The 20,991-nt window shown below is 41.0% G+C and overlaps 1 protein-coding gene across 2 annotated transcripts in view; it reads right to left on the reverse strand.

Moving 5' to 3' along the window:
• Positions 1-20,971, reverse strand: part of GNPAT (glyceronephosphate O-acyltransferase) — a 34,392-nt gene extending 13,421 nt beyond the window's left edge. The window contains 4 exon segments of one of the 2 annotated variants that reach the window (NM_001265780.1): positions 1,170-1,299; positions 3,369-3,545; positions 11,623-11,805; positions 20,727-20,909. In NM_001265780.1, coding sequence (NP_001252709.1) covers positions 1,170-1,299; positions 3,369-3,545; positions 11,623-11,805; positions 20,727-20,804 — 568 coding nt within the window. In that variant the 5' untranslated portion in view covers positions 20,805-20,909. 2 annotated transcript variants of the gene reach the window in all.
• Positions 20,972-20,991: the final 20 nt, after the last annotated feature.

Genomic DNA, 20,991 nt, shown 5'->3' on the forward strand with positions numbered 1-20,991 from the left:
ATGGAAGACAATATTTGCAAATCATCTGTCTGATAAGGGTAAATATCCAGGATGTAGAAACAATTCCTACAACTCAACTAAAAAACCCGCAAACAACCTAATTAAAAAATAGGCAAAGGACTTGAATAGACATTTCCCCAAAGATATACAAATGGCCAATAAGCACACAAAAAAGACGCTCAGCATCACTAATCATTAGGGAAATGCAAATCAAAACTACAATGAGATACCACTTTACACTCATTAAAATTATTATAAAATATATCAGAAAATAACAGGTGTTGGCAAGGATGTAGAAAAACTGGAACTCTTGTGCACTGTTGGTGGGAATGTAAAACGGTGCAGCTGCTACGGAAGACAGTATGGTGGTTCCTCAAAAAATGAAAAAAATTACCACAAGACCCAGCAATTCTATATATACCATTTTTGGTATATATGTAAAAAAATGGAGAGCAGGGTCTTGAGCAGATGCGTTTCCAACTTCAAAAAGGAAGGAAATTCTGACACGGATGAACCTTGAGGGCATTCTGTTAAGTGAAATATGCCAGTCACGAAAGGACAAGTACTGTATGATTTCACATCTATCAAATATCTAGAGTAGTTAAGTTCATAGAGACAGAAAGTAGAATGCTGATTGCCCAGAGTCAGGCGGAGGGTAGAATGGGAAGTGTGTTTAATGGGTACCATTTCAGTTTTGCAAGATGAAGAGTTCTGGAGATGGAAGGTGTTGATAGCTGCATAACAATGTAAATGTACTTAATGCCACTGAACTGTATTTTTGAAGATGACTTAGATGGTAAATTTGATATTATATGTATTTTATCACAATTAAAAATAAACTTAAAAAAGTTAGATCTATTTATTGCCTAGAGAGGTAGCCATTAATATATTACCAAATAAAAAAAGCAAAAGACAGGTAATACCTGTAAGTAGTACAGTCTCATTTGTAAAGCCTACACTAAAGAACCCTGTGTGCATGAACTGCAGATGTCTGTTCAGGCACAGTGAAGCACAGGACGAAGGACATAACTCAAGTTGTTCGGTGCTAGGACTGGAAGAAGGGAGGAGAGGCTATTTTCATCATCATCTTCAAATACCTCAGTACTGCTAGAATATGCCAGTGAACTTTTTAATTTTTACAGTTAAAAAAATAGAAAAACAATACATACCCATTCCTGCTGCTATAACTGGCACAGGCAAATCATAGTTGTATAGAATAAAAGACAACATCAGGAAGTCAATGTAACTTCGATGACTAGGTAGCAGAACAACAGGATGCTCCTGGATGGCTCTTTGTAGCTTGAAAGTAAATGTTACATTTTGAATAACTTCAGTTGTCATGTTATCAAATCACATCTCAAATCAGCAAACGGAAGAATAAGTCTATGTAGAGAGGGAATACCCATCCTCTTTTTCTGCCTTCCTACCATACACATAAACGATTTGCTCTGATAAGGTAAAAGTACTGTTTCTAGTTAAACAATTTCACATAATGCAAGAATATTAAAAATGTAAATTTTTATGGGTCAGAATAATGGTAACAGTGATGATCGTTAACACATATTAGTTGGGCACTATATTAGCATCATTTTATATACAGTTATTTTATGTGCTGTGTCTAATACCACATAATTAACAAGGTCTAAGCCTTAGCTTCCTTGTCTGTAAAATAGTCATGCATCCAATAAATGGTAGAGCTGTGAATGGAACCCAAGTCAGTCTGACTTAAAAAGCCAACTGTTAACCACTGTATTGAATTGGTTGGTTGTAGTATGAGAAAACAAAGCTTCTCTTGGAGAGATTAAAAAAAAAATCTACAAATTCATAGGACAAGGTGAGAAGAATGGTACTTCTCTATGTGCTGGACTCACTGCCAGGGTGAATGGGTGTCATGTGGCTGGGAGGGATAATTTGAGTTTCCAAATATACTCCTCAGGCCATCAACCTCAAGATTCACTGGTATCCATGTGTTATCTGCTTTTTTGAAATCTAAATGTAACAGAGGCCAGGTAATCTGTGATCATCACTTAAGACATGGCTCACCAACACCCTTGGTCCCAAACACTGTAACAGTCTCTGACAGATTCAGGGTATAAGTCAGCAATCTCGAAAACAGTCAGGAGGAAGAAGAAATATTTGACAGGAAAGTAAATGACTGAATTAAAACAAAATATTAAAAGGCATGAGGAGGAAGGCAAGTGAAGTTAAGAGCTTTCCTAGGAGGAAAAAAAAAAAAAACAAGTAAAAATAATCTCCATAAGGAAAGCTCTTTATGAAATTAGAAAAGTCATCATTTGGCAATCATTAACATAATAACTAATTCTGGTAAAAATCATCAGTGGGTGCAAAAACCAGTGGGGTAAAGTATGATGCAAAACAGGATATTTAGCCATTCTCAAAGTGTCTTTTCACTATGTAATTAATGAAGATATTCATTAATTATAAAGGAAAAAATAATAACTTTACAGCAGAGAAACCTGGCAGTCATAACCATAACCAACTGATGGAAGTGAAACATCTCCAGTAATGAAACCAACAGGCACCATGTGCTGCTGATACAACGCACTGAGAAGAATGCATCGCTTCCAGGGTATTCCTAGCAAAGGTACACAACCTGAGCCTAATACTGAGATAACATCACTCAAATACTCAAATTCAAACCATTTCACACTTCAAAATAATTAGCCTGTTCTTTAGAAAAAAAAAATTAGCATGAAACACAAATACAAATACTAAGGAATTATTTTAGATTAAAAGAGTCTAATATGGAAGTGGATAAAGAAGAAAGTTGAACACTTTCTAGGATTTCTAGTGCAACACATGAGCTAGGATTTTCTTTGGCTAGACAGGACACGACCGGGACAACTGGTGAAATATGAGTCAGGTCTGTATTACTAGTATTGGATCAATGTTAATTTCCTTATTTTGATACTTGTACCATAAGATAATGTCCTTAATTACAGGAAAAACACAGCAGAGTATTAGAAAAAGGATAAAGGAAATGCTGTAAGGGAATCAGGAAATGCTGTAAGGGAATCTAGGTGAAGTATATGCAGGAATTCTTTGCATTTCTTTTGTAACACTACTGAATATCTGACATTAAGTTAGTCTATAAGTCTTAAGTTAGTCTGAAGCCTGTAGGTCTGCAGTTAAAGGGAAACCAAAAACAGAAAACAACCTTCAGAGATGCACATCCTCTTCTGCCTAGACTGGAGGCCTGATGATTAGGCCCTAGGCTTTTGATGGACCAAGTGAGCTGTCCTTGAGTTGTTTAAATTGTGAGGGGTTGAAAAAGAGACTGTTTTTTTTTGTTTGTTTAAGATGATACTTTTTTTTTTTTTTTTTTTTTTCTAGCAATCAATACTCACTTTCTGAATACCTTCTTCATTTACACACACCTTCGAGAAAATTTGTTTAAATATTTTGCTCAGGGTGAAGGCAAAAAACCGAATGGCTCCAAGACGCAGTTTGTGACTCATTTCATCTAAAATCTCACTAACTTCCTCTCGGAGGACATCCACAGATTGAAGGGATTCCTTGGAAAGCTAAAAGGAAAGGAAAAGCAGGAATAATTTCTAACAACAACAACAAAAAGAGAGAAAGCTTTACTCAAACCAGTATGACTAATTCCAAATGAATTAATCTTCTATAACTCAAATATAGTGTCTTCTTAATTTAAATTGATACAACTTCCCAACCCAGTCATAGTAGATAAATGAGCCTATTTAAAGAAGGTTAAAGGCCAGAAATTAGAAGAAAAATGGCTTTTTAGGATAGCATTTTAGAGTGAAGAAAACACTTCACCTTTCCATTTGGTTTGTTAATAAGTTTACATCCAAACTCTCTAAAATAAGTTGCTGCCCATAGTCTAGTGTCCTAGCAAATAGTGGCTTCTCTCAGTGTTTTACTGCAGCGCTCCACCAGCTGGCTCAATGCTATTACAAGGTAATATACAAGATTACACTGAAATTACTGACTCAGACTACATCAGATCTATCAAGTCATGGGCACACAAAGCCCCAAACTATCAAAGGATAATTAGTGAAACAAAGGATCTCAAAATGGAACTTATTTTATTCACATGGTCCTCTAGATCTTTTGTAAAGAAACAAAATGTTTGCTGTGTGCTAGGACTGTCAAGGGCCTGACAGTCAGTTTCTATCCTTGAGGAAGCCCTGATTTGCCCATTTTCATTGTCCCCCAAACAAGCACTTTGAAATGAAGTCTGTAGAATAAGTAATCCTTATGCTTCCCAAAGGAGAGTGCACTGCTTTAGGATGAGCTCAGAAGCTCAGAGGATGGGTGTTGGCACCCCAATTACATGTAGTGAAGAAGTATCTTATCCTTTTTTTTCACTGAGGTTAAATTCACACACTATAAAATTAATGTTTTTTTTTCTGAGACAGAGTTTCGCTCTTGTTGCCCAGGCTGGAGTATAATGGTGCGATCTCGGCTCACCGCAACCTCCGCTTCCCAGGTTCAAGCAATTCTCCTGTCTTAGCCTCCAGAGTAGCTGGGATTACACGTATGTGCCACCATGCTTGGCTAATTTTGTATTTTTGGTAGAGACCGGGTTTCTCCATGTTGGTCAGGGTGGTCTTGAACTCCCGACTTCAGGTTATCCGCCTGCCTCGGCCTCCCAAAGTGCTGGGATTACAGGTGTGAGCCACCGCGTCCAGGCAAATTAATCATTTTAAAGTGAACAATTCAGTGGTATTTTGTACATTCACAAACGTTGTGCAACCACCATCTCTATCTTGCTGCATATCCTATCTTTTTTGGGGGGCTCAGTTCAACAGGGCTAAGAGTGAGGAACTGGGATAAACTCTTTCCTCTTACCTATGTTCCTTTGTTTTACTCAGAGGTTACCTGAAATAGTGATCGTACCAAAAAAAAAAAAGTTTAAAAATATAGTCAGAAGAGAACTCATACTGAATGGACTGAAGACTAAATGAACAGCTGAGGAACTAAGACACTGGCCACAGAATAATGGGAAAGTTTGAATGAGAAGTAAAGGGAGGATATGAATTAAAGCAAAAAATGTTCTCCCGAGACACAAAAGTCCTGGACCTGTTTTTTTTTGTTTTTACTAATTAGCATTCCACTTTAAAAAAATTGTGTTGGCTGGGCGCGGTGGCTCACGCCTGTAATCCCAGCACTTTGGGAGACTGAGCCAGGTGGATCACGAGGTCAGGAGATCGAGACCATCCTGGCTAAAATGGTGAAACCCCGTCTCTACTAAAAAATAGAAAAAAAAAATCAGCCAGGCATGGTGGGGGGCGCCTGTAGTCCCACGAGGCGGAGCTTGCAGTGAGCCGAGATTGAGCCACTGCCTCCAGCCTGGGTGAGAGAACGAGACTCTGTCTCCAAAAAAAAAAAAAAAAAAAAGGAAAAAAATGCATTAAAATACACATAACATAAAATATACCATTTTAACCATTTTTAAGTATACAGCTCGGTGGTGTTAAAGCCTCAGACCTGTTTATAGACTAAATAGAAGAAGTCCCCTGAGAGAAAGGCTGAAGATAGAGGAAAGGTAGCAGGTGCATGCCAAAGGTCTCAGAAGAGGCTGGACCGCATGGCTTCCAGACCACAGGGGTGTGGCTAGCTGTGACGAGGAGAGCAGGTGCCTTGTCTCTGAGACTGGACTAAAAGGGACAGATGGAAGAAGGGGTACTGAGGCTGCAGAATGTGGATCTGTATAACTCACCCACTCTCCCAGGAGCAGCCAGACACCTGGTTATAGGAACAGAGAAGGTGAGCTGGCAGATTCCAGGCTGCTTTTTTTCCTTGTCAGTCTGGAAGGAAAGATTACAAAGGAGAATTAAGGACGTTGGTGAAACAGCTACTCAGATAATCCTAACAACGGCTGGATAGGCAGAGGGCAGAACCAAGGGAAAATGGAGGAATCAAGGGACTGGTAAGAGGGATGAAGGGGCAGACAGAAGAACTTATGAAAGATATCAATGAGGAACATCTAACATGAGATGTCACGGAATAAAACCGGATGTCACAGAATTCAAGGTAAGATGATCCTGAAGAAGAGTGTCTAACATAACAATAAAAGACACAGCAAAAGATAACGTGGAGATGAATGGGCCCCTTGGAGATCCATGATAACCTTTACTAGATAAGCTTCAGCAATCTGCTACAATTGGGACCTGAATGGAAAAGGAAGACACCACATGTACCCACTCTTCTGAGAAGCAGGAAAAGTAGGGAAAGAGGGAAATAAGGCAGAATACATGACCAAAGGGGGACTTTCCCCTAGATGGAAAATCCTCGTGCCAGCTTGAGCCAGTGGAAAGGGCTGATGGGTAGGAAAGACAAGACTCTTGCGAATTAGAATGAAACGAATAGATCAACAACACAGGTGAACAGGCCGGCTTGCTTGAAGGAAATGCGTTCTCCATGATTGGAGCAGAGCAGAGGACAACCTGACCTCTTATTCCGTGCAATTAGGCTTTTCATTTGCCCAGAAGATACACCTTCATAGAAACCTAATATAAAACTCAACAGATGAGCAATAGTCTTATAACTAACTCCTTGTCTCATTTTTCTGACTCTTCAGTCTCTTCTCCACATTATAAACTTGAGCCATCTCTTAAATGCAAAAGTAATCACATCTTTCCTTGGCTAAGACCCCTTCAATGGTTACTACTGTATTCTGTGAGATAAAGGCAGACTGAGTTAGGTGGCAGCAGAGGTGGAAATACATAGACAGGAAGTGACATTTAAGAGAGCAAATCAGCAGTCTTAGTGACTGACAGTATATGAAAGAAAAGCAAGAAGCTGAAGATGGCATCCAGATTTGTGGTGGTATGGTCAACCAGTGCGTGGAGGGGCCATTCCTGGAGACAGGGAAAACTGGGTGCGGGTAGGAGGTAATATCTCTAGACACCTGGCTCAGGGGTAGGGGTGGGAGGGGTAAAGAGTTTGACTTAGACATCTTGAACTTGAGGTGCTTTGGAATTTCCAAGAGGATATTCTAGTAGACATATAAAAACAGACACATGAAACTCAAAAGAGATCTGGGCTGAAGGAACAGATATTATTTATCTATGTTCTTATTATGTTATGATTTATTATAATAGGGAGATGTCAGCATAAGGAAGGTACTTAAAATTCTGGCAATTAATAAAACTGCCCAGTGACTGGGTAGAATAAAACCAGAGGCTGCAATAACATCCTGATGAATTCCATCATTTAAAGAGACAGGCAAAGGAAAAGCCCCCATAAAAGCAAGTGAGGAATGATTAAAAAGATACGGGGCTTAGGGTGATGGTATGGTATCATGGAAAGAAAGGAGAAAGAGCAAGAGCCAAAGGCTATGACAGCTTTGAAACAGGTAGAATTTACCCATAAGGAAGTCATTTACAACCTCAGAAAGAGCCATGACAGTGGATGAGAAACCAGATTCCAGCAAGTTGAGTAGTAAATGAAGGGTTAGGAAGTGTGATGGTAAGCACGGACAACGTGGCCAATTTCGAGCCAGGTACAGTGGCTCACACCTATAATCCCAGCACTTTAGGAGGCCGAGGCGGGAGGATCCTTTGAGTCCAGGAGTTCAAGACCAGCCTGGGCAACATGGCGAGATCCTGTCTCTACAAAAAATTTTAAAAAACAAAACAAAAAAAGCTGGGCATGTTGGCACATGTCTGTGGTCCAAGCTACTTAGGAGGCTAGGGCAGGAAGATTGCTTGAGCCCAGGAGTTCAAGGTTACAGTGAGCTATGATCATGCCACTGTACTCTAGCCTGGGTGACAGAGAGATCCTGTCTCTAAAGAATAAAACAAAACAAAAAACCCCCCATCAATTTCTTAAAAGAGGAGGAGAGAGGTAGAGGTAGGGGAAGAAAGAGATGGGCAGTAACTAGAGAAGGCGTGGGGCTAAAGGATGTAGGTCTATTTAAGCTGGGAGAGAAGTAAATATGCTAAATGCTGATGGGAGAAGAGCTAACAAAGAAGTAGCTGAAGAAATATGAAGCGATAGGACAGCAAAGTTCCTGAGGATGAGGGAGGGGGTGGAATTCAGAACAAAAGAATAGGGTAGGGATTAAACTCAAACAGGAGAAGGGGTTCCTTCTAATTTAACAGGAGAAAATAATGAGTACTAGATACAGGTAAATCGGTAGATTTGATCACAGAAGTTGAGAGAGCACGAATAATAGTTTAAATTTTCTTTGTGGTTGGGGGCAGTGGCTCATGACTGTAATCCCAGCATTTTGGGAGGCCGAGGCAGGCAGATCACAATGTCAGGAGATCGAGACCATCCTGACTAACACAGTGAAACCCCGTCTCTACTAAAAATACAAAAAAAATTAGTCGGGCATGGTGGCTGGCGCCTGTAGTCCCAGCTACTCGGGAGGTTGAGGCAGGAGAATGGTGTGAACCCGGGAGGCAGGGCTTGCAGTGAGCTGAGATCGTGCCACTGCACTCCAGCCTGGGTGACAGAGTGAGACTCTGTCTCAAAAAATATATATATATATTTTTTCTTTGTGACACAGGAAGAAAACCATCTGCTGAGAGTAACAGGAGGAGGCAGGGTTGGAAGTTCAAAGAGAGTGGGGCTGCTAAAACTGTCATTTTGGAGAATGAAAAACAATTCACTAGGGAAACAGAATTACTGGGGAATATGGAAGGCCCAGTTGGCTGCCTAATCATGAATTTGTACGATTCCAATCTACCTAGTTTATGTGATTTTTCTCAGCAGCACAGACAAGTCAGAGAAACACTGGCCTGAATAAGATCTTTTAAATCGGTAACACTTAACCTGCGTGTGCATTAGAATTATTGAGGAGCTTTAAAAAAGGCAGAAGAAAGGCTGGGCGTGGTGGCTTATACCTGTAATCCCAGCACTTTGGGAGGCCAAGGTGGGCGGATCACCTGAGGTCAGGAGTTCAAGGCCAGCCTGGCCAACATGGTGAAACCCTGTCTCTACTCTACTAAAAGTACAAAAATTAGCTGGGCGTGGTGGCAGGCACCTGTAATCCCAGCTACTCGAGAGGCTGAGGCAGGAGAACTGCTTGAACCTGGGAGGCGGAGGTTGCAGTGAGCCAAGATTGTGCCATTGCACTCCAGCCTGGGGACAAGAGTGAGACTTTGTAAAAAAAAAAAAAAAAAAAAAAAGTAGAAGAAAGAGAGAGAGATGCCTGGGTCCTATCCCAGACCAGTTAAATCAGAATCTCTGTAGATGGGACCATGGCCTCAATTTTAAAAATTCCTCAATTTTAAAAATTCACTAATTCGACAAATATTGATTGAATGTCTACTATGTGTTAGGCACTGGGAACACCACAGTGAAAAAAGAGACAGGAATTCTTGCCTTCATGGAGTTTAGCTCCTAGTGCATAATAATAGTAACTTTTGCAAAAGTTCTCCAAGTGCTTCCATAAGAAAGAACTGCTGTTGTTAGCGTCTGATGAGGAAACTTGACTTCACTTATGAAATAGGCCCAACCAGATAAAACTGGATAGCTTCCCCAGGATATGTAAGGCCAATAAAAACAAAGGATTAGGAGCACAGCTCATATATCCAAATCAAGAAAACAGAGAGCAGAGATAAAAAACGTTCCCAAGGCCACAAACCTGATTAAACTCCAGTTAAAAGTTAAAAAAGCAAGATCTCTACAGGTCAGCCTTCGAGCATGAGAGGTAAATTTAAAGACTGTAGTCCCAGCTACTCAGGAGGCTGAAGCAGGAGAATGGCATGAACCCAGGGGGCAGAGCTTGCAGTGAGCCGAGATGGCGCCACTGCACTCCAGCCTCGGTGACAGAGCGAGACTCTGTCTCAAAAAAAACTGGAGGTAACAGCCAAAGTCAGGGAGAGTCCTTAAACATGAACGGAGTCAGTTCTGTCTACAGGGAAGATGAGAGTGAGCCACAGTCTACATGAATAAAGAGGCAGCGCTAAATGTTAACATTCTTTGGTAACCAACATCAAGCAAGAATACTGCAATTCTGAATGAGTTCACTCTCCTTACAAAAACACACTAGTTGCATGCACGCTTGTTTTCCTTTAAGACATTTATAGAGGACCAAAAGAAAAAAAAAGGAGAGAGCATATTCCTTAGAGGAGTTTCTTAGGAAAGAGGAATATTTTATTTTCGGACCAGGAAAAAAATGGGGGCAGGAGCAATAGGAGATTGCTGCTAGCAAAAATGAGGCCAGTCATTCAATGCCATACTCCCAAAGCTATGAACGAGAGGATCTGGGCGGGACCAAGCCCCAGGTCAGTAACGGCTGCAACACATCCATTTATCCACCTGTGGGCCTACAACCATATGAGCACCTGGGTGATATGACGTGGAGGGCCAGCGATCAGGAAGCTCCTGCCCACCAAATACCTTCATTATGATGTCTTCAAATCACACAGCTATAACAGAACTTAAGTTTCCCTCCCAAACTGGTTCCCTCTTAAGTTCCCTATTTCAGTGAACGGGTTTATCATCCTTGATTCTTTCTTTTCCTTCCATTTCTACACCCAACTGGTCATAAATAAAGTAGACCCCACCTCTCAAATCCCTTACATCTGTGCATTTCTCTGTTTCTACAACCACTCCCTAGTCTAGGCAACTATGACTGCACAAAGGGATTATTCCAAGAGCATCACAAGCAGACTTCCTGTCTAGTTTTAGCAGATGGTTTTTCTAAAACATTAGCCGATCGTGTCACACTCTATCTTGAAACCTTTTAACATCTTTGCACTGTACTAGGATAAAATACAATCCAATGTGGTTTACAAAGTCCTTCACAACACGACCCTTCTTACCTCTCCAGGTTTATTTCTTATTATCATCCCTTCTTTGCTCTTTGGTCTAGTCATACTGAACTAGTTTCAGTACAGTGAAAGTAAACTTTCTGCAAAAGTCCTACAGGTGATTCTAAGGGGAAGCCAGTGTTGAGAACCACTGTTGTTAGCATCTAATTGATGAGGAAAATTGGATGCACTTAATGGAATAGGCTCAACCTATCTCCTACCAGAGAAAACTGACAGCTTCTCCAAGAGAAAAGTACAAGTCTTTTCACGGCTTCAGTCCTTAAAACAAGCCAGTGGCTCCCAAACTTTGCTATACTTTGGAATCACCTGGGCTTCTTTAAAAACTACTGATATTCCTTCCCTGACATTTTATTTAATTGGCATGGGGATGATATGGGGATTTTGAAAAGCTCCCTGGGTAATGCTAATGTGGAGGTTTGAAAACCACGGGAATAAGTTATTTGTTTGGCTTGAATACTCTTTCCCTAATTCACTTGCAAAATCTCTAATTATCTTTTAGGCCTCATTAAAAAAAATCACTTCCTTGACTCCCTATACCAAATGAGTTGCCCCTATAATTAATTAGCGCCCCTGCACACTGGGCTTCCACTACTAGCATGTCTCATATCATATTTCACTTATGCCCAGATGACTTATTTCACTTATGCTCAACTTGCTCACTGTTAGACTTCTAGTCCAGTGTTCAGCAAAAGGCTAACACATATGGATACGATAAGTATTTGATAAATGTGATGAATACAGCTCAGCCTAAAAGGATATATTAAAGATAGCAAAATAAATTATAGAATCTAGAACTTGCTGACAATGAACAAATCTGGCCATGGTTGAAGAGAGAATCACTTACCTGTTTAATGACATAATGAATCTCTTCAGAACTGAGAACACTACATTTAATATCAGTTGGTTTACATGGAGTAATTCCCTTATAGACAAGAGGTGTGTAGCATTTCATTGCAAATTTCAAGTCACTGACATGCCTCCTCTCTTCTAAAATATCTTCAAACTCATCCCACTTTTTGAGCTCCTTCTGTGGATAAGGCCAGAAAGTTATGAGCACATACTGTAAAATAAATCAGGACAGATTAAAGACTACATTGGTAAGGTTTCATCTTTGACAAAATTTTACTCTATGACATATGAAAAGGAGTAGAGTGTTCTGATGTTAGATTTTCACATAGTAAGAAAAAGAGATGTAAAGAAAATTAGGATCAACAGATTGATACTGACTTATCATAATATTTTATTACATTTCTGATTGCTACCATTGCCAGTACCTCTTTGGGAAATTTAATGAAGACAGCAAAGATGAGACATTAAGCCCTAGAGTAATCTGGTCAACTTTACCTGGTTTCATCGGCCACACTGACAAACTTGTTTCGTTTGCCTCTGCTTAGCTTTTTAAATTACATTAAAACATACATTTGAAACACAAATTATATAAAATAAAAAACCATATGGTGCAAACAAAAGGACAAATCACTCAAGAAACAAGTGCTCCAATAAGGTACTATTGAGCAGTACATTGCTGTGATAACTTTCTTTTCTTCTTTTTTTTTTTTTGAGACAAGAGCTCATTCTCTTGCTCAGGCTGGAGTACAGTGACACCATTATATAGCTCACTACAGCCTTGAACTCCTAAAGCAATCCTCCCTCCTGCCTCAGCCTCTCGAGTAGCTAGGATTACAAGTGCATACCACCAAGCCCAGCTAATTCTTAATTTTTTTTTGTAGAGACAGAGTCTTGGCTGGGCATGGTGGCTCATGCATGTTAATTCCAGCACTTTGGGAGGCTGATGCAGGAGGACTGCTTGAAGCCAGGCATTCAAGACCAGCTTGGGCAACATAGCAAGACCCCATCTCTACAAAATAAAATGATAATAATAATAATGATAATATTAATGAGGTACAGTCTTGCTCTGTTGCCCAGGCTGGTCTCAAACTCCTGGCTCAAGCAATCCTCCTGCCTTGGCCTCCCAAAGTGCTGGGATTACAGGTGTGAGCTATTGTGCCTGGCCTGTGACAAATTTTTTATTTCTTATTCAGCCCCTGCCATCCAGCTTCTAACCAATCAGCCCCTGAAACTGCTCTTTACAAGGCTACCAATGACATCTGAATTGTTAATTTTTTAAAAAGTACTTTTCTTCAAAAGTAATAGTAATAATAATTATAGCTAACACATATAACTGCTTACTAAGAGTCAAGACACTTGTAATAGTGCTAACACTAAAGTGTTAAGCAGCATTCTAAATGCTTTAGAGGCTTAGGCACCACTCTTCTATGAAATCTCTCCCAGAGTCCTGGATGGAATCACTCCTATTTTCCCTGTCACTTCTTTTCCTACTATCTACATCTATTATGGTATGTATCCGACAACACTGTAATTGTTTGCATGTCTGTCTCCCTACCAGAATGAAATTATCTTGAAGATAGGAAAGTTCATTTCCTCTTGTATTTCCAACATCTGGTTGTATTTGGAATACAGCAAAATTGGTCAATAAGTGAACTCAGTAACTGAAAGACTAAATGTTGAGGTACTAGAATACAGAATGTTAACTGAGACCACAATTTGGCCTAAGAATATAAGTGGAAGCAAATAGCATTTATGAGGAGTTTATAAAAAGGTGGCAGGTGAAACATGCAAACATGAACATTTTTATGTCCATATATATAGAGACTATATGAAGGAAAGGTCTTTTCACTGTTGAAGTTCTCATGTAAAGTTGCAATCCTTGTAATATATTAAATACTCTTGCTTATAAGGCTGGAAAACTTTCTCAAATCCCACATTTCTTATTAATAAATATATAGTTGTATCAGTTTGAGCTCTATAGACTGCAGCCAACTACCATTATATCATTTTAGGGCTTAAAAACAAGAACTTCCCATTTAGTGGTCCTGGGAGTGGAAGGAGAAAAGGACCAGAATCAGCTGGGGGTACATACATACACACATACAGTCATGCACTGCTTAACAGCAGAAAGATACTCTGAGAAATGCATTGGTAGGCAATTTCATCATTGTGCAAACATCATAGAGTGTGTTTACACAAACTCAGACGGTATAGCCTACTACATACCTAGGCTAGATGGTATAGTGGTTAGCCTATTGCTCCTAGGTTACAAACTGTACAGCATGTTACTGTATTGAATGCTATAAGCAACTGTAACACAATGGTACATATTTACACAAAGAAACACAAAAAAAGATACAGTAAAAATACAATATTATAATCTTATGGGACCACCATCATATATTGAGTAAAACATTGTTATGCATCATATGACTCTGTGTTTGTGTGTGTGTATATATGTATATATAGTTGACCCTTAACACACATTTGAACTGCACAGGTCCACTTACACGAGGATTTTTAAATTAAAATTTTTTTTCAATAGAGATGCAGGTCTTGCTATGTTGCCCAAGCTGCTCTCAAACTCCTGAGCTCAAATTATCTTCCCACCTTGGCCTCCCAAAGCACTGGATTACAGGCGTGAACCACCATGCCTGGCCTGTATGAGGATTTTCTGCTTCTGCCACTCCTGAGAGGGCAAATCCAACCCCTCCTCTTCCTCCACCTCCTCCTCGTCAGCGTACTCAATGTGAAGTGACGAGGATGAAGTGGATTAATGACGATCCACTCCCACTTGATGAACAGTAAATATATTTTCTCTTCCTTACGATTTTCTTAGTAACATTTTCTTTTCTCTAGCATACTTTATTAAGAATACAGTACATAATACATATAACATATAAAATAAACATTAATGAATTGCTTATGTTATCAGCTAAGTCAACAGTAGGTTATTACTAATGAAATTTTTGGAGAGTCAAAAGTTATTTGTGGATTTTCAACTGTGCAGAGGTTTGGTGCCCCTAACTCCCATGTTGTTCAAAGGTCAACTGCACATAAACATAGACATGTATGGGAGCGAGGGAGTCTTCAGGATAAAAAACCCTAAGGGAAACTAGCAGGCATGTATACTTTGAAAAAGCTTGCCAAATATGATCATCTACAATCCTTCCATGGTTCTGTTACTTGCAAGGTGGATTTACATCAAGTCCGCCTGTCTTAGCATATGACCCCAGGCTCTTCATGACCCCCACCTCCTGCCTCATGACCATTCCTCTTAATCCAACAGTCCAGCTATGTCATGACCTGCAGTTCCCTAAACAAACTGTGTTCCCAGATCTTTGTTCAAGTTGCTCCCTCTACAGAATGGGATTCATTCTCAAATATTTGAATGCCTATGTGCTTGACACCGTAGTATGTGCTGAGGATATAGTGGTGATCAAGAGAGAGAGAGTCTTTTTCATGAAGAACAAGGTGGACGGTGGTACCAGTTATTGAGAGGGGCATTTACAAATGCTCCTTCCACACTGTTCACCTGGGAAATATTTAGCCATAAACCAGAGCTTGTGTTACCTCTTCTGTGTCCCATATTCTGCTTCTCCCCTTTACCTAGATTGAATAGGTCATCCTTTCCTTTCAGTCTTTACTGAGCCCTCAATAATTGGATTTTCAAGATGGTCTCTAAAACACTTCATTAAACTTGTATTTGGTGCCTCCCTTACAAGACTGTGAACTTCTTATCTGGTAGATAAGGTGTCTTATACATTTCCGTACTCCCAGTTTCTAGTAGGAAATCATGTCACTGTAGAATGAAAAAATAAATTACAGAATGAACTCACTTTTTGAACCCTGTCAATGATGGCTCCTCGGTATTCACAGGATAAGGCTCAACTCTCTCCCCATTCTGGCTCTTACCCAATGTCGAATCCAGTGTTTTTTTCTGGTTTTTTTTTTTTTTTTTTTTTGAGACGGAGTCTTGCTCTGTTGCCCAGGCTGGAGTGCAGTGGCACAATCTTGGCTCATTACAAGCTCCGCCTCCCAGTTTCACACCATTCTCCTGCCTCAGCCTCCCGAGCGGCTGGGACTACAGGCACCCGCCACTATGCCTGGCTAATTTTTTGCATTTTTTAGTAGAGACGGGGTTTCACCGTGTTAGCCAGGATGGTCTTGATCTCCTGGACCTTGTGATCCACCTGCCTCGGCCTCCCAAAGTGCTGGGATTACAGGTGTGAGCCACCGCGCCCTGCCGAATCCAGTGGTTTTTAACTCAGGCTGCACATTAAAATAACCTGGGGGCACTTCAAAATAAATACTGATATCCAGGTTCCACCTCTAGAGATTTTTGATTAATTTGGTCTGTGAGTGCTGCTTAGCTGTCAGAATTCTTTTTTTAAAATACTCCAAGTGATTCCTATGTGCAGCTAGGGTTGAGTGTTCCTGCTCATTAATTGGCCTTCCCTATACTATGCTTGAGAATTTTTTACTATCACTAAGTAAATTTACATGGCTACTCACTCAGGAACATAACACAAAGAAGAACCCAAGTAAGCCTTAGGGGAACTATCTCTTCCCCATCTTACTTAGAGTAGAGCAGACCTCTCCCTATTGCTAGTGAAATAGGCCTTTCGTGTACCTCCCTTTTAACTGCTCTGGAGGATCCATTCATTCAACAGATAGTGACTGAGAGCTCACAGTGTACCAGGCACTGTTTTATAGGCTGTGAATACAGCATGAACAAGGAAAGCAGGGACTGCACTGAGAGCTTACATGTCCTTATGGAAAGACAGACAACAAATAAACAAGGTAAATTCATTTAGTGATACCACCAGTAGTATGTTGGTCAATGTTTAACCATTTAACACTTGATATGGGAGAGCTCTGAGTTATAGCATTCGTCAATTTTTGTGAGATATATGCTCCCACCAGGGCAGATTTAAAGCTACGAATCTGACCCCAGCAAATGCAAAACTGAGGAGAAATGAGCAGTAGCACACAGTTATATAGGATCTCCACGTTCCAGCATGATAGACAAATAATCTCAAGAGCACAAGTAACAGTATAATAATGAGAAAATGCTAAGTTTTCAGTATTTATTACCTTTTTTAAAAACAGGATTTATTTAATTATAAATTTGTATAATACTTAATTTATTTTTTTTGAGATGGAGTTTCACTCTTGTTGCCCAGGCTGGAGTGCAATGGCACGATCTCAGCTCATCGCAACCTCTGCCTCCCGGGTTCAAGCAATTCTCCTGCCTCAGCCTCCTGAGTAGCTGGGATTATAGGCATGCACCACCATGCCCAGCTAATTTTGTGTTTTTAGTAGAGATGGGGTTTCTCCATGTTGGTCAGGCTGGTCACAAACTCCCGACCTCAGGTGATCCACCCACTTCGGCCTCCCAAAGTGCTGGGATTATAGGCGTGAGCCACCATGCCCGGCCCAGCCAGCAATAAAAATTCTGAGAAAACATAGCATGCCACACAGAAGGGACTATGAGCATTCTGAGGGAAGAACATGCTTACTGACTGAGAAACAGAAGGCCAGGGTGGCTAAAGCACAGGTGAACATGAAGATTAGTAAAGTCAGAGTAATAGCAGTTAAGAGATCATGTACAGTCTTGTGGGATACTGTAAGGCATCTGGATCTTTCACTTGGACTTGAACAGGAAGTCATCATCTGGATTATGGCACACCAGTGGTTACCCACCCTCGGTCTTCTTTTCATTCTAGGGTCTCGCTGAATGATTTCAGGCTCACCGATGGCTACAGATACAACCTATTTGCTGAAAAATCTATACAATTAGGCCAGACCCCCTCTCTTGCTCTGGCACCGTATTTCTAACTCTACTTGGATCTCTCCCAAATACCATGGAATGTATCTGGCCCATAACATGATAATCCACAAGTTAAAAATCATTATATTTCTCTCTTACATCACAAACTGAACACACCCCAAACTGAATTCTATTACCCTGACTAAACCTGCTCCTCTCCCCATATTTCCTATCAATGAAAGGCCTCATCATCTGCCCAGTTGCCAAATCGTAGAAACCCAACAGTGAACTTCAGATTATGCTCTCTTCCTTAGCCACCACATTCAAATGGTTCCAAAGGCTGATGATTTACTGTCATAAATATCACACAAATTCATCAGTTTCCCTTCTTCCCGGGCTCACTGTTACTGCCTTACTTCAGATTTCATTACTTTTCTGGATTACTGCAATAGCATTCTAACTGATCACCACTTTTATGCATCAGATTCCCTCCCCAACCTGATTCTCTTCCTACAATCTCTACTCAGGCAAGACAGGTTACCTATACAGATAATCACACCAGAAACCTAGTAGTCTTCTCAGACTTTCAAAAATATAAATGTACTTTGGGAGGCCAAGGCAGGTGGATCACTTGAGGCCATGAGTGCGAGACCAGCCTGGCCAACATGGTGAAACCCCTTCTTTACTAAAAATACAAAAATTAGCCGGGTGTGGTGGCAGGCAGCTGTAATCCCAGCTACTTGGGATGCTGAGGCAGGATAATCTCTTGAACCCTGGAGGTGAAGGCTGCAGTGAGCCAAGATCGTGCCATTACACTCCAGCCTGGGTGACAGAGTGAGACACCATCTCAAAAAAAAAAAAAAAACCCACATATTTATTTTTACGTATACATATATGTGTATACACACACACGCACACACACACACACATACATAAGATTAAGATCACCCATAAAGTTATGATTTTATCCCTAAGGATATGTAAACACGACACATAAAATTTCTTTAGGAAATATCATCTGCCTACTTCCTTACTTTGTTTCTCACGTCTCCTTTCTTCCACCCAAACCTAACTAACTAATTCTAACCCCAAATATGCAAGGGAATAGTTTTCTTACATCAATGTCTAGGACAGTTTTCCTCTCCCTCATCTGCCATTCACAGCTCAAAAACTCAGCTCAGGCCAGGCACAGTGGCTCATGCCTGTAATTCCAGCACTTTGGGAAGTAAGTAGATCACTTGGAGGTCAGGAGTTCGAGCCCAGCCTGGCCGACACAGTGGGTCCTTGTCTTTACTAAAAATACAAACATTAGCAGGGCGTGGTGGCATGTGCCTAAAATCCCAGCTACTCGGGAGGCTAAGGCAGGAGAATTGCTTGAGCCCTGGAGACGAAGGTTGCAGTGAACCAGGATCAAGCCACTGTTCTCCAGCCTGGCAACAGAGCAAGAGGGTCTCACAAAAAAAAAAAAAAAAAAAAAAGGAAGATCAGCTCAGATGTCACCTTTTCTTAGAAACCTTCTCCAAGTACCCAAACTGGTCAGGTGCCCCTTCTTGTCACTCCCACAACACGCTATGCATGCTGCAATCATTGCCCTTATCCTACTTAACTGTAATTACTTGTTTACTTTTATGACTTCTTGTGCCCTTAAAGGCAGAGCCTGGATCTGTAACTTCTATATCTCAGAAACTGAGAATAATGAGTAGGATACTGTATATATTCCTAATGTTTGCTGCAATCAGCAGTATCTTGTATGTTTCTAAAATGCTACTTTTAGATCAGAGTATTACACAGTAACAGTGTAGCTGGGGAAATAAAAACAGCCTGAAGTACTAAGAGAAAGTAAGGTTACCATGGAAGTAAAGGTTATCCAGTCACAAAACAGTAGCAAGAACTAGAGGGTTGCTGTCCAGCATCAGAACTACAGAATGCTCAGATCCAACTGCCATAGTTTTTCACATGAAAAAGTGGACTCAAGTCTTATTAAAGAATCGTTGGTGAAGGGGGAAGTAAAAAAAAAAAAAAAAAAAAACCAACTCCTTCCTTTAACGTACAAAATGAAAATTCCAGCCAATTCACAAACCAGTTGAGAGCTTAAAAAGCTACATGTTAAAAGCTGGATCTGCATAGCAACCCTCTTCTCTTCATGCCTGCTCTGGAGTAGCAGTCAGAAAACAAAGTTGATATCCACCACAGAACTGTGGAGAAGATCAATGTAGAGAGAGATTTAAATAATAAGCCTTATAGGCAGTTAGCTATCAGAAACCGAAAGGTCTTGATAGAGAGGGAACAGAAGTTTCTCCATGTTCCAAAGAATATTGGTGTCTCAATTTGAAGGAAGCCATATTCTCTTTCGAAACTGGGATGTTTATCTTGCTCTGTCGTGTTAACCCTGTTTTGACCTTTCTGCACAAATGAACACTACATTTAAGCCCAAACCGGACACTAATCACCAGGACATGCTAATATGCTTTTAAAATGAATTATTTTATTTCCTCCTAAAGTAGCTAAAGACCAATTTAGTGGTTAAAAACAACAAAAAACAAACAAAAACCAAATCAGTTGCCCCAGGACTGTGCAATCCTGAAGGCTATAAAAAAGGCTATAAAACTTCCATCTCATAATTTCTTCATGAAAATCGTGGGTGACCAACATCTGCCAGCAAAAAAGACCGGTTAAAACCAAGAGAGGAAGAGGGGGTTGGGGGGAAAAAAGGCAAGCGGGAGAGAAGCTGGGTGGCGCTGGCGGTCCTCCAAAATGATTTGTGAAAAAGGTACAATAATGACTGGAAGACAAAAACAGGCAATAAAAATGTCTAGAAGTTCTAAATTTTCCTACATTAAAGTGTTTAAAACTCTATCCCCACATACAAGCCAAGTGCTTTACTCCCAGGAATATAACAGCAGCAAAGAACGGGGTGCGGAGCCACAGGCTATCTCAGGGCGGGTCAGACCCGCAGGTTTCTCAGGTTTACCCAAAAGGTAGCTGGACACGCCCTCGCTAGAGATGGGGAGACTCCAATTCTCATCCCTCATTCCCGTGTCCAGGAGCTTTCTGAAGGCCCAGGGCCTGATAGAAAGAAAGAGAAGGAACAAGTGGAAAGGAACCAAAGGAACCATAATCGGTAGAAACTTCCAAAAGCATGCACACACAGACACACAACGATACACTGTTGTCCTGGAAACCAACCCAACCAACTAACCCCTCCTCGGGAGCCTAGGGGGCCAGCTCTTTTGGGCAAGGGTCTTGGGCCGGAGGAATAGGGAGTGGGAGAAAGGGGTACTATCTCGCGCAGCTCCGCTCTGGGCCTCTTTTCCCTGGGCGCCTACCGAGTAGAGGAGCACGACAGCGCTGGGACTGGTTGGACCAACGGAGAAATAAGAGTTAGATGAACTGGGAGACTCCATGGTGCGGCTGCCGTCCCGGGCGGGGTCTAGGATTCTTTGCTAAGCAGTGGTGGTGCTGCTGCTGGGGGCGGTTCTTTCGCGCAGGACGGCCCTACTTCGCCTAGGGCGGCGGCACCCTCTGCAGCCGCACCACAGGACCCCGGGCGCCGCCATCTCAGCCAGGACGGAAGCCGCGCAGGGCCCTATG

This window comes from Macaca mulatta, chromosome 1 (assembly GCF_049350105.2).
Source record: "Macaca mulatta isolate MMU2019108-1 chromosome 1, T2T-MMU8v2.0, whole genome shotgun sequence".
NCBI classification, from domain to species: domain Eukaryota; kingdom Metazoa; phylum Chordata; class Mammalia; order Primates; family Cercopithecidae; genus Macaca; species Macaca mulatta.